The sequence below is a fragment of the Panthera pardus genome, unplaced genomic scaffold (genome assembly GCF_024362965.1).
Source record: "Panthera pardus isolate Hobbes unplaced genomic scaffold, ASM2436296v1 HiC_scaffold_3, whole genome shotgun sequence".
Classification (NCBI taxonomy): domain Eukaryota; kingdom Metazoa; phylum Chordata; class Mammalia; order Carnivora; family Felidae; genus Panthera; species Panthera pardus.
The window spans coordinates 38,000,887-38,012,754 of NW_026526876.1; the positions used below are offsets into that span (position 1 = coordinate 38,000,887).

At 54.1% G+C, this 11,868-nt stretch overlaps 1 protein-coding gene across 1 annotated transcript; it reads right to left on the reverse strand.

The window, feature by feature from the left end:
• Nucleotides 1-308: 308 nt before the first annotated feature.
• On the reverse strand, nt 309-11,657 carry PHB1 (prohibitin 1). Its single transcript, XM_019415834.2, has 7 exons — nt 11,546-11,657; nt 9,103-9,218; nt 7,792-7,953; nt 5,663-5,805; nt 5,378-5,494; nt 2,045-2,140; nt 309-676 (listed from the first exon to the last, which is right to left on the reverse strand). Exons 2-7 carry the CDS (start codon nt 9,188-9,190, stop codon nt 464-466), a joined length of 819 nt encoding a protein of 272 aa, XP_019271379.1. The 5' UTR covers nt 9,191-9,218; nt 11,546-11,657; the 3' UTR covers nt 309-463.
• Nucleotides 11,658-11,868: the final 211 nt, after the last annotated feature.

The following is an 11,868-nucleotide window of genomic DNA, read 5'->3' on the forward strand; positions in this document are numbered from 1 at the left end:
GCGAATCAGGCCCACCCACCGTCACAGGGGCAGATTCTTCAAGCTGTTCACACCTGCTTCCGCTGGCCCCACAGTTCGAGAGCATCAGCCTTATGGCAAGAGACAGATTACTTCCTCTCTGACCCTCCCTGGCACCTCTTCAGCCGGGCCTGTGTCGGAACCGCCGGAAAACACGGAGACCCGTGCTGTGCACGACAGCCCTTTCTTCTGCCCCGGGCTGTGTAGGCACTTGGCAATCTGGGGGAAGGAGGTGGCTCAGAAAGTGGGTGGAAATGGGAAGAATGAGAAAGCTTCGTCTGCTAGAGTAATTAGAGATCTGAAGTGATTCCACTTTATTTCCTTCACTTTAAGCCAATCATGAAATTTCACAGTGATTTCTGGGGCAGGGGCAGAAGGACGGCGGTGTTCAGAATCCTCAGGGCTGTGGCCCAGGCGGCCCGAGGCGGCGCGGGCCGGGCACGCCTTACTGGGGCAGCTGCAGGAGCACGGACTGCCCGGCCGGCAGGTAGGTGATGTTCCGGGAGCGCGAGAGCTGGTAGGCGATGTCCTCCGCGGCCTCCAGCTTGCGCAGCTCGATGAGGCCGTCGCCCGCGGTGGCGAGCGAGTTGGCGATCAGCTCGGCTGCCTTGGAGTCGCCCTCGGCAGAGATGATGGCCGCCTTTTTCTGCTGCTCAGCCTAAGAGAGTGGGGGGGGGGGGGGGACCAGGATCACACTTGAGGGTGCTGAACGGCGGGCAGCGGCCTCAGAAGGACTCGGCGAGGCACCCTCACCGGCTCCTGAAGGAACTCTGGGAATCTCCCTCCTCCTCCTCCTCCTCCCCCTCCAGGTGGGGTCAACAGGCACGTGCACCCAGTCCTCCGCTTTCCTGCAATGCAGCGCCACCTCTCATGGTTGCAGGGCTCTCTTTCTGTTGGCTGCGCAAGTATCTGTCTTATTTCAAAATTCTCGTTAACGTCAACAGCCATCCAGTCCGGCCACCTTACTCTGGGCCAGGAGGATCCAAGCCGCGGAAGACGGGAGGGAGAAAAAAAAGGCAGAACCCACCCTCAGGCTCACCTTTCCCTCCAGCCCCAAGTCGAAGGGACTTTCATCAAACAAATGAGATCTGTTTGATGAAAACAGGGCAGCTGGGGAGGAGTAGCACGTATGCGTGACGGGCCCTAGAGTCGCCCCTGAGCTAAGCTGGATCCTGACCGGGAGCCCAGGCAACCAACTGAAAGAGATCTCCGAGGCTCTCCCCACCCGTTATTAGCAGGGTGACATCGATCAGCGGGGCACAACCGGTCCGAGGTCACGGGAGGCGGGTACCGTGTCAGCAAATGTTAAATGAGCACCTAGTATTTCCAGGCATGGTCTTAGGCGTGTTCTAGGCTCTGGAGATTAGTGGGTGGGGGGCGGGCAACAAAGTTCCCGTCCACGTGGAGTTTACACTCTCTAAAATTAAACGCTGGCCACCAATACATCTCTCTACCTTGATTCAAAGGACGAAGGGTTCTTGGATTAGGACTAACCCGAGAAAAACCAGCAGCGGTGGGGGGAAGCAACAGCAAGAAATAAATACACGTCTGCAAAGACCAGAAGAGCAGGCTGCTAGGCAACTATCTCCTGTCCCACCACACTCTGCCACATCTGGATGGACTTAGGGCTGGAAAAAAACGTCAGTGACGATAGTGCATCTGGCCCAACATTTGATCCTTTTCGCTGTCAGCTTTCACTTGTGTAACCACGGTTAAAAACGACTTCTCAGTGAAGCTGAAAATATTCCAGGAGAAAACATTTTTATTGGTAGGAGGAGTGTTTTTGGTCTTAGGGGAAGTGGAAGAAAAATTACCCTTCGGTGACTTCGGAACCTAAGTTCACATATCCCTGACTAGCCCCCAAAGACCCTGGAACCAATCGTAGGAGTGCGGTTCCTTCAATCCCCTTCCGAGGATCCCAGAAAAAGAGATGACAGATGATGAGTTTCCAGGCCACCCAGCAAATGGGGAGGCTGAGCACAGGAGAAAGGGGAGAGAGGCCCCTGCCATCTGGTTGAACACTCACCTTCTCCACCACAAATCTGGCCCTCTCCGCTTCCTGCTGGGCCACCTGTTTGGCCTCTACTGCTTCTGTGAACTCCTTCCCGAAGGTCAGATGCGTCTAAGGGGACAGAGGGAGCGCGAGATGAGGCGGCGGGATTGTTCAGGCAGCGCTGCCGCGGGGCCCCCGTGGCCGCTGGAAGGAAGGGGCCAGGAATGGCTCTAGCAGCTGGAGGCCTCTGTGAGGCCAGAACGTCCTTCCACCTCCACATCCGGGTCCAAACCGAGGGCACACCCCGGAAGCCTCGGCTGCCTCGACGGCTCCCGCACGTCCTTCTGTCGCCCTCGGCGAGATCTGAAGCAGACAACCACCCGTGGGTGCCAGAAGGCACCTACTCAAGTGACCACCTCCCAAGGGGAGGAGGCTGCGGGTTCTAGGACCCCCGTCCTCCGACTAGGGCCCATCCTTTGATGGCCTGTTGGAAGCCCCCAGAGAGGCCAGATGGAAAACTGAGCCCCTGAGAGTGAAGGAGGCAGCCGGTTCTCAGGCATTCAAGGGCGTGACGCTCTCCGCTTATGGATTAACCATCCCCGTCTTTCGCACGGAAGCCCCACCACCAAACAGGAAGAGGGTGAAAAATGGTGGAACGCGAATCACAGTATTCCTCATGTGTGAGCGCTTCTGGTAAAGGGTTTAGGAGGGAAGGCAGGTAAAGCTATTGCTTAGGGTGAGGGCTTACAATGGACTACCCACAGACCTTCCCTAAGAACACGTACAACCGAGACTTGGCTGAGGCGACAGTCTGCAATGACGGCAGAAGACAGTGGGAACAGAGCTCAACTCTTTTTTTTTTTTTTTTTTATTTATTTTTGGGACAGAGAGAGACAGAGCATGAAGGGGGGAGGGGCAGAGAGAGAGAGAGACACAGAATCGGAAACAGGCTCCAGGCTCCGAGCCATCAGCCCAGAGCCTGACGCGGGGCTCGAACTCACGGACCGCGAGATCGTGACCTGGCTGAAGTCGGACGCTTAACCGACTGCGCCACCCAGGCGCCCCCAGAGCTCAACTCTTAATGCCGAGACTAGAGCGACTTACTTATTATTTAACCCACGTTTTATTAAAAAGGAAGAAATAAAGGGAAGAATGGCGCTGGTTTTGCTACCAAATTCTATTTGCTTCATCCCCTCCCCCCACCCTCCCAACCTCTGCTTTTAAAAAAAGGAGGGGCGCCCGGGGGGCTCGGTCGGTTGAACGTCCAACTTCGGCTCCCGTCATGATCTCACGGTTTGTGAGTTCGAGCCCCGCGTCGGGCTCTGTGCCGACGGCTCGGAGCCTGGAGCCTGCTTCGGATTCTGTGTCTCCTTCTCTCTCTGCCCCTCCCCAACGTGTGCTCTGTCTCTCTATGTCTCTCAAAAAATAAATGTAAAAAAAAAAATTTTTTTTAATTAAAAAAAAAAAGGAAAAGCAGGGGCGCCTGGGTGGCTGAGTCGGTTGAGTGTCCGACTTTGGCTCAGATCACGAACCTGTGGTTCGTGAGCTCGAGGCCCGCATCGGGCTCTGTGCTGGTGGCTCAGAGCCTGGAGCCTGCTTCGGATTCTGTGTCTCCCTCTCTCTGTTCCTCCCCGGCTCGCATTCTGTCTCTCTCTCTCTCAAAAATAAATAGAGATTAAAAAAAAAAAAAAAAATGAGAAAAAAGGGAGAAACATAAGCAGCTCCACACTCCTCCTCGAGAGTAAATCCTAGTCCCGCTGCCTTCCACAACTTGTAACGCTCCTCACTCTTCCAAATGCAGCTGTTCTACTCTGCCTGTTCCATTTCTGGACTCGTGTTCAAAGCCCGGGGAAGAAAACGCGGTCCTGAGAAATTTAAAATGGAATGTGTAACTAAGGAATAAAGTTCCTTTCTAAAAGGGCCAGGTGAGGGCAGCAAATCCCCCCCGAAATCTAATTTTCTCCTCACACCTCTTAGATATGGTTTCTTGTGGTCAGCCCGCATTTCCCCCGAATGGAGTATGTGGTTAAAAGTCTAGCAGAACGCCAAGCTTCTCCTTAGGTTTTGACTTAGCACTGCCTCACAGGCGAGGCGTTTAGGTTAACAGTAGGTGGGAGTTGCTGGGGTTAGAGGGGAATGGCTGCAGCCTGGCATCCCGCCAGCAGAGGGAGCCCGCGACTGAAACAAGGGGGAGCGGGGCGCCCCGAGGTCAGCGCTGGGTGTCTGGAGAGCAGGGCTGTTTAAACAGCTGCACAGACGCCGAGAGGGAAACGGTGCCTTTCCCTAGCGACGCACAGGAGAACGAACAGGAAACCCTCTACCTCGCCACCCGCACAAATCACTCCCAGTGATTTTTCCCAGAGCATCTAGAAACACGACCCCTTCCCCATCACCCTCCTTGATCTGAAATGCTATCCTGCCTGTATTGCTTTCTGAGTCATGGCATTCGGTGTCATAGAAATACACGCACTCTACGGTCCCGAGAGGATAACTTACACCTCAGAGATGTCCCCTGTGCCCCATACCGGGCTTTGGGGAACAGAACCATTGATTCACGCTCTATCCCCTTTCACCGGGGGTTCCCAGAGCCCACCTCACTGAGCTTCAGACCCTAAATGTGAGGACATCCCAAGGGGTCAGGCTGGGAAGTGTGCACTAGGGAGGAAAACTGTGAGCCTTCTCTAGTCTCGCTAGGCAGCTTCTTCCAGCATCCAACGGGGTTAACAAGACACTACTTCTCAGGGAGCTCTGGGGAACACTCACAGTTTGGAGGAGGTGAAAAGTCTAGTGGTTAGGGACCCTACCATCGGGTGGGGCTAGAAGTCAAAAGAAAAATATGTGTGGGGGCGCCTGGGTGGCTGAGCCGGGTGAACGTCCCAACTTCGGCTAAGGTCATGATCTCACGGTTCGTGGGTTCAAGCCCCTCATCGGGCTGTGCTGATGGTGTGGAGTCCACTTGGGATTTTCTATCTCCCTGTCTCTCTGTGCCTCCCCGGCATCATGCTCTCTCTCAAAAATAAATAGGAAAAGGAAAAGGAAAAGGAAAAGGAAAAGGAAAAGGAAAAGGAAAAGGAAAAGGAAAAGGAAGGAAAGGCAAGAAAAGAAAAGAAAAGAAAAGAAAAGAAAAATAAAAGAAAAAAAAAAAGGAAAAGAAGTATGTGTGTGGCAGAGGGAAAGGAAAACAACTCTCATCTGAAAACAAACCCACGGAGACCGTCTCACAGTCGAGAAGTTTCCACATTTTCAAGTCGCCTGTCTGGGCACGTGGAAGGCAGGACCTACTAACGTCCACCCGGAAATGGGGCCAAGCACCTGAACAAGAACCGCAGCCCCTCCCTCGCAGGTCCCCCCCCACAAGCATCTTACCAAGGACACGTCATCCAGGATGAGCCCAAAGGTTGCTGCTCGCTCTGTGAGGTCATCGCTCACCTGCCTGGAGACCAACTCTCTCTGGGTGATCAGTTCCCCAGCATCGAAGCGAGCCTGGTTCCAAGGGAGGGCAGAGGGGGCCCGGTGAGGATGGCAATGAGGAAGCAGAGAGGGCAGGAGGGAAAAGGACGAGCCACATCCCAAGCCTCCCGCCACCGCGCTCTTCCTGGCACCTGTCTATCTCTGGGGGACCGCACTCTAGGCTGAGGCCCCGTCACTCACCACCACGGACTTGAGGATCTCCGTCGTGATGGACGGTAGCACCCTTTCATCGTAGTCCTCCCCGATGCTGGTGAAGATGCGGGGAAGCTGGCTGGCGACTGGCCGGAAAAGGATGCGCAGGGTGATGTTGACATTCTGTAAATCTTAGGGTAGGGGACAAAGGCCGGAGTTAGCGATCAAAACCACTTCTATGTGACCCCTCCTACCCCAAGAGTGCCACAATTGCTGCGTAAAGTTGCTGATTTTAAGACCTTAGAGGGCAGGGGCCACCACGCAGGGCTTCCTGGTTAGCGAACCCAGCAGAGCCCTGGAGTCAGGAATTCTTAAAGGCTCCTGGGGAGGACAGCTTCTCAGTCTGTCCTGAATGAACGTCCTCTGATATAAGCAATTCCGAGTACGTGCATGACAGGTACCGCGGGACAGTGGAACAGTGCGTGTTTTAATGAAACAGGCCAATGCCAAGAGTTTTAGCATGAAGCCTTTCCAAGGCCCCACTCAGGAGTCTGCCCTGGAGAGGTTATCGTGGGCCCAGCGGAGACAGTCCACTCTGGCTGGACCGGCAGTCAGTCCGAAGGCCTGGGCTGCAGTCCCGTCCTGTTTACTAACTGTGTGACCTCAGCCTTAGCCAATCTCAGCTTATCTCCTGGTCTGTAAGAACGGGGGGTGATTTCATCTGCCTTCCAGGAACGCTAGGGGAGAGCGAAGGAGAAATCAGACTGGACAGCGCTGGGTCAAATGCGAACAGATGGAAGGGGTTATCGGACTCATCCGGAACACGCTTCTCGTGACCTGATCCAGGCGGGGGGGGGGGGGGGGGGGGGGGACAGGGGGCACAACATTAATTACAACGTCCCCTGACAGCTCAGGCCTGCCCGAGGCTAAAGCACGGTCAGCTTGCTTGCGGTCATCAATGACACGGACGCACGGGAAAGTTCTGAACCAGCCACCCAGGGAAGCGGGAGATGCACACACTCCTGATCTCTGGAAGTTCCTGTCAACAGTTCTGAAGACGCGTAAGTAACGCGTCCTTACAAACAGGTGCCGCACAACAGCGAGCGCAATCCCGAAGAGGTGGGAAGTTGAGAGCTACGCTTTTAAGTTAAAATTTTATGTTTCTCGATTAACCCCGCCCCACTTTGATCTCCCTTTTGTAGGACGCGAGCCAGACCCCGTAGCCGGGAGCTACAGGCCAGGTTGCGAAATGCCAACTGACCCGATCCCTCCTCTGCCCGGCACAGGTCTCTCGCTAAAGTCCCAGCTCAAGCTAAGGTCCTCCCGGGAGCCTGCGCAGCCCCCTGTGGGGGCGAGCTGTTTTCTTCTCCGCTCGCCTCCACCCCACGCCCTTGCCTCCAGGACAAGCCACGCTTACCGTAACTGTCTGTCCACACGTCTACGTCCCTAGCGACACTGAGCTCCCCAGGGGCCCCCGCTTTAGTCACCTCTGAAATCTCCGAACCACCCCCACCCTGCGACCCAGCCTGACACCTGGCACGGTCACCGTAAGCACACATCGGCCAGGGAATGGCACCCAAGGCCTCGAGTGTTCCCCAGATAATAAACCCAGCAGCCACACGACCCTCACCTTTCGCCGTGCAGAAAGATCCCTGCTATTCTGTTTACTGCCTGGGCACCTCTGTGGGTAGGATGGCAGGAGAGCGGTCAGGGCAATTCGTTTGGGGCTCGCTGGGAACCCAGCGGCATCCCAGACACCAGGAGACCGCTCTCAGGGACCCGGCCCCAGCCCATGTGAGGCCAGCACCGCTGGAGACAGAGGCCCTGGAGAACAAGGCCAAGGGGAAGCCGGCTGTGAAGGCACAGGGGATGGCTGGAGACCGGCTGACATCGTCACCCTGGGGAACGAGAACTGACCAGAAGGGGTGACTGACGGAGCAGAGGCACATCCGGCATATTCTTTAAGACTGGAGCGCTCCGTGACTCTCGAAGTCTATCTTTGTGGATCTCCCTAAATTTGTACAGCTGTCTGCGTGCTGTACATATTTCTCTGAATCCGTGTTAAAATCTCTCCAGGAGGAATTTACAAGGGAGTTCTTCGGGGAGGTCCGGCCTCTTCTGGATCCTACGGTAACCCTTCCACACGCTGCCTCATGGGACCCACGGGCAAGACTCACCTTTGCTACCAGTGATGACTGGCACGTTACGCGGTCGAGAGCGGCAATCAAAGATGATAGGTTTCTGTACCCAAGGGATGAGGAAGTGAGTCCCTTCTCCCACCACAATGTCCTGCACTCCACGGAACCGGTCAAAGATGACAGCTCTGTGCCCAGCGTCCACTAGGAGTGAAGGAGAACAAGTCAGAAAAAAAAAATCCCTTCGCCTCTTAACCAAAAAGGCTGCCTCTGAAAGCTCCTTGGCGCTTTCTGGAAACTGGCGGCCGCTGCTCCGATTAACCATCCCACCCACCAACACGTTTCCGGGAAATCACCTCCCCAAACTTTGTTCCCAAACTCACCAAGCTCTTTACCATCCCATCCTGGTTTCAATTTAAGCCAGTGCTCCCAGAAGCTGCACCCTAACCTAGCCACGGAACCCCTAACGTTCGGTCCCACTCTTTCCAAGGGCACGGTTTCTCTCAGGCTTTAAGGATTTCTGGGTTCAGAGAGAAATCAGTGACGGTGATTACCCTCCAGTTGTGCTGCGGACATCAGAGCAGAAAGCGGCGCCGTTTAAACCAAGTTAAGCTTTTCTCGGCGGCGGCTCTGTGTCTCTGCCTCAGGAGACTTCAGAGTTGCTCCAAAGATCTTCGCTCTAGACTTATCCTCCTCTTGCTAGATACTCACGAACGAGGGAGGTCCATCTATCGCCGCTTTCCAATCACGAAAGCTAGAGACTACGGGAGTTGGAGGGAGTCTTAGACATAAACCAGTTTCGTCCTATTGCTTGACCAATGAAGAAGCTGAGGCCTGGGGCGGGAGGGGATGGTTCCCCTAAGGTCGCACAGGAAAGCAGGCAAAAAGCCAGCGGGAGCCCCCGTCGCACTGTTAAAGGCTGGGCGATGCGCCTCAAAAGATATTTTGTCTGGAACGACCCAACTGCAGCAGAGCCAAAGATCCGGTTCCAGACAAGGTCTAAAGCCCTCGCTGGGTTACTTCACACGCGGCCGAGGGATCAAATGAGCTCTCTCCACGGGGTCTCCCGTGAGACCCCGACACTCGGCCGCAGCGTCACTTCAAACCAACAAGAGTAGCTGGAAATGTCCGACCGCCACGTGGTCTGGGAGGCTCTTTGTGAACAAAGGCTCGCAGAGGACCTGCGGCCACGAGGGCAGAGGATCTAGGGACAAGGCAACCGTATGGTGTGGGATGGCGGGTGAGCCCCCCTGGGTCTCACACACGCCGCCACCACAAGTGTGACACGGGCCACGCAGGCCAATGGAAATCCGGCAAAAGGCAGTGCCCCACCACCACCCCTCGGAGCCTCACCATTATACAAGGCAGAGTTCACCACTCCTCCTGCCACGGCTAAGGCCAGGCCGAACTTGCCGATGGACTCAAACACTTTGGCAGCCATGTCGCCTCCTGCTGGACCCCACTCACACCTACAGCGGGGGGCGGGGACAAAACAAAACAGCTTGATCCTGAAATCCGAAATCCGAAATCCATAAAAGAAAGCCCTCTCTGAGGCACCATATTCACTTCTCAGGCTGGCTCTTTATTTCTCCACTCTTGAGAGCTCAAAATCACGCACTGAAGGCCACCTAATAAATAACTCTACAGCTTGGAGAAGTGTACTATCAATTCTTCTGCTTTAAAATTTTTTCCATCTCTGGGGCGCCTGGGTGGCTCAGGCAGTTAGGCGTCCGACCATTCAGCTCGGGTCATGATCTCACAGTCCGTGAGTTTGAGCCCCGCGTCGGGCTCTGTGCTGACAGCTCAGAGCCTGGAGCCTGCTTTGGATTCTGTGTCTCCCTCTCTCTCTGCCCCTCCCCTGCTCATGCTCTGTCTCTCTCTGTCTCAGAAATAAAAACATTAAAAAAAAAATTTTTAATTTTTTCCATTTCTTGGGAATGCAAGCTGGTGCAGCCACTGTGGAAAACAGTATGGAGGTTCCTCAAAAAAACTAAAAATAGAACTACCCTACGACCCAGCAATAGCACTACTAGGTATTTATCCAAGGGATACAGGTGTGCTGTTTCGAAGGGACACATGCACCCCCATGTTTATAGCAGCATTATCGACAATAGCCAAAGTATGGAAAGAACCCAAATGTCCATCGATGGATGAATGGATAAAGAAGATGTGGTATATATATACACAATGGAGTATTACTCGGCAATCAAAAAGAATGAAATCTTGCCATTTGCAACTATGTGGATGGAACTGGAGAGTATTATGCTAAGTGAAATTCGTCAGAGAAAGACAAAAATCATAGGACTTCACTCATATGAGGACTTTAAGAGACAAAACAGAGGAACATAAGGGAAGGGAAGCAAAAATAATATAAAAACAGGGAGGGGGACAAAACAGAAGAGACTCAAAAATATGGAGAACAAACTGAGGGTTACGGGAGGGGGTGTGGGAGGCGGGATGGGCTAAATGGGTAAGGGGCACTAAGGGATCTACTCCTGAAATCATTGTGGCACTATATGCTAACTAATTTGGATGTAAATTTTAAAAAATTAAAAATAAAATTAAAAAAATTTTTTTTTTCCATTTGGGGACTGGGGCACTTGATTCAATAATGGGAATGAGACGTGGGCCTGACACCCACGGAGAACTCAGCACCACACTAAACCACCCTCCCATTTCCTGGGCAAGCAAGCCCCAAGACAAAGGCTTGCTTTGTGGTTGGTTCTGTGCAATTCTGGTTTGGAAAAGTAACTCCCAGAATGTGCTACATGGTGATTCCAACAGCAAAAGTAACAGTAACAGCTAGCTTTTATATCAGGAGGCAGTCTTCGAATGGCAATTATTTAATCCTCACACCGACCCCTATGAGGTAGGTTATTACAGATGAGGAAACTGAGGCACACAGCAAGGTTACAAGAGGAGACTAAGATCACACAGCTCTTTAGTGGTGGAACCAGGATTAGCACCTGGAGGTCTAATTCTGGCAGGCACAGCTTAACACTTCACTGTTAATAGGGAAGCGGGAGGTGGGCGACATTCTGGGACCAAGATACCAGAAGAACCAAAGGAGCAAAAACGCTCTCCATAGCTGCATTGCAAGGGAGAACCCGGGAAGAAGTGGGAGGGCGGGGCTGAGGCGGGGTGGGCGGGGCTGAGGCAGGGTGGGCGGGAGCCCAACTGACCTAACTGGAATCTACTCCCGCACTTAATTTTTTTCTTAATTTCTTTTTAATGTTTATTTATTTGAGGGGGAAGCAGAAAGAGAGGAAGGCACAGAATCAAGAGCAGGCTCCAGGCTCTGCGCTGATAGCACAGAGCCCATGTGGGGCTTGAACCCACGAACCCCGAGATCAAGACCTGAGCTCAAGTCGGACAACCAACGCACTGAGCCACCCAGGCAGGGCCCTCCCCCACCCCGCACTTAACTTTTTAATGCCCCGCCCCAGCGTCGTCGTCCACTTCAGATTCAAATCCTCCCTCCCGCCCGGCAAGACCTCAACTCCCGAATCTTCCTTGATCACTCCCCGCGCATTTCTATTTTCCTTTCCCGAGGCCAAGACACCCAGTCCCGACCTTTCCATTTCTAATACAGCTTCTGGATTGTTCCTCACCCCGCCCCCATACACACCTTTCTCACTCGACGCAACCCCCGCTGGTCCCGGGGTCACACCCTCTCCCCTCCAACACGAGGCGGACCCATGCACGCACCCCACCCGCCCAAATTGTGAACGAGAACGCAGCGGGGAGCTGCAGAGACGCCCGGATCGTGGCCGGAGCCGCTCCCCTCCATTCTCACCTGCTTCCACTCTGACCTCCACATGAATTCCCCAGCCACACGTACCACGCATGCGCTGCTCAGCTCTTTCTCTTCCCCGCCCCCCTTCCAAGATCCGGGCCTCCGATTGGTGGGGGAGAGCGCTGTGCATTCTGGGAAGGGTGGCTTTCGGCCTGACCCCCGGTTCCCCGGCTCTTCCCAAATGAACTACGATTCCCAAAATGCCATTCGGTGTCTGGCCCGCGCTGAAAAGCCTTTCCTCTCTGGTGGTAAACACGGAGGGGTTGTCGCAAAGCCTTTTGGGGGCTGTAGTTTCTTGGGGCTACATGCACGTGCCTGTCTAG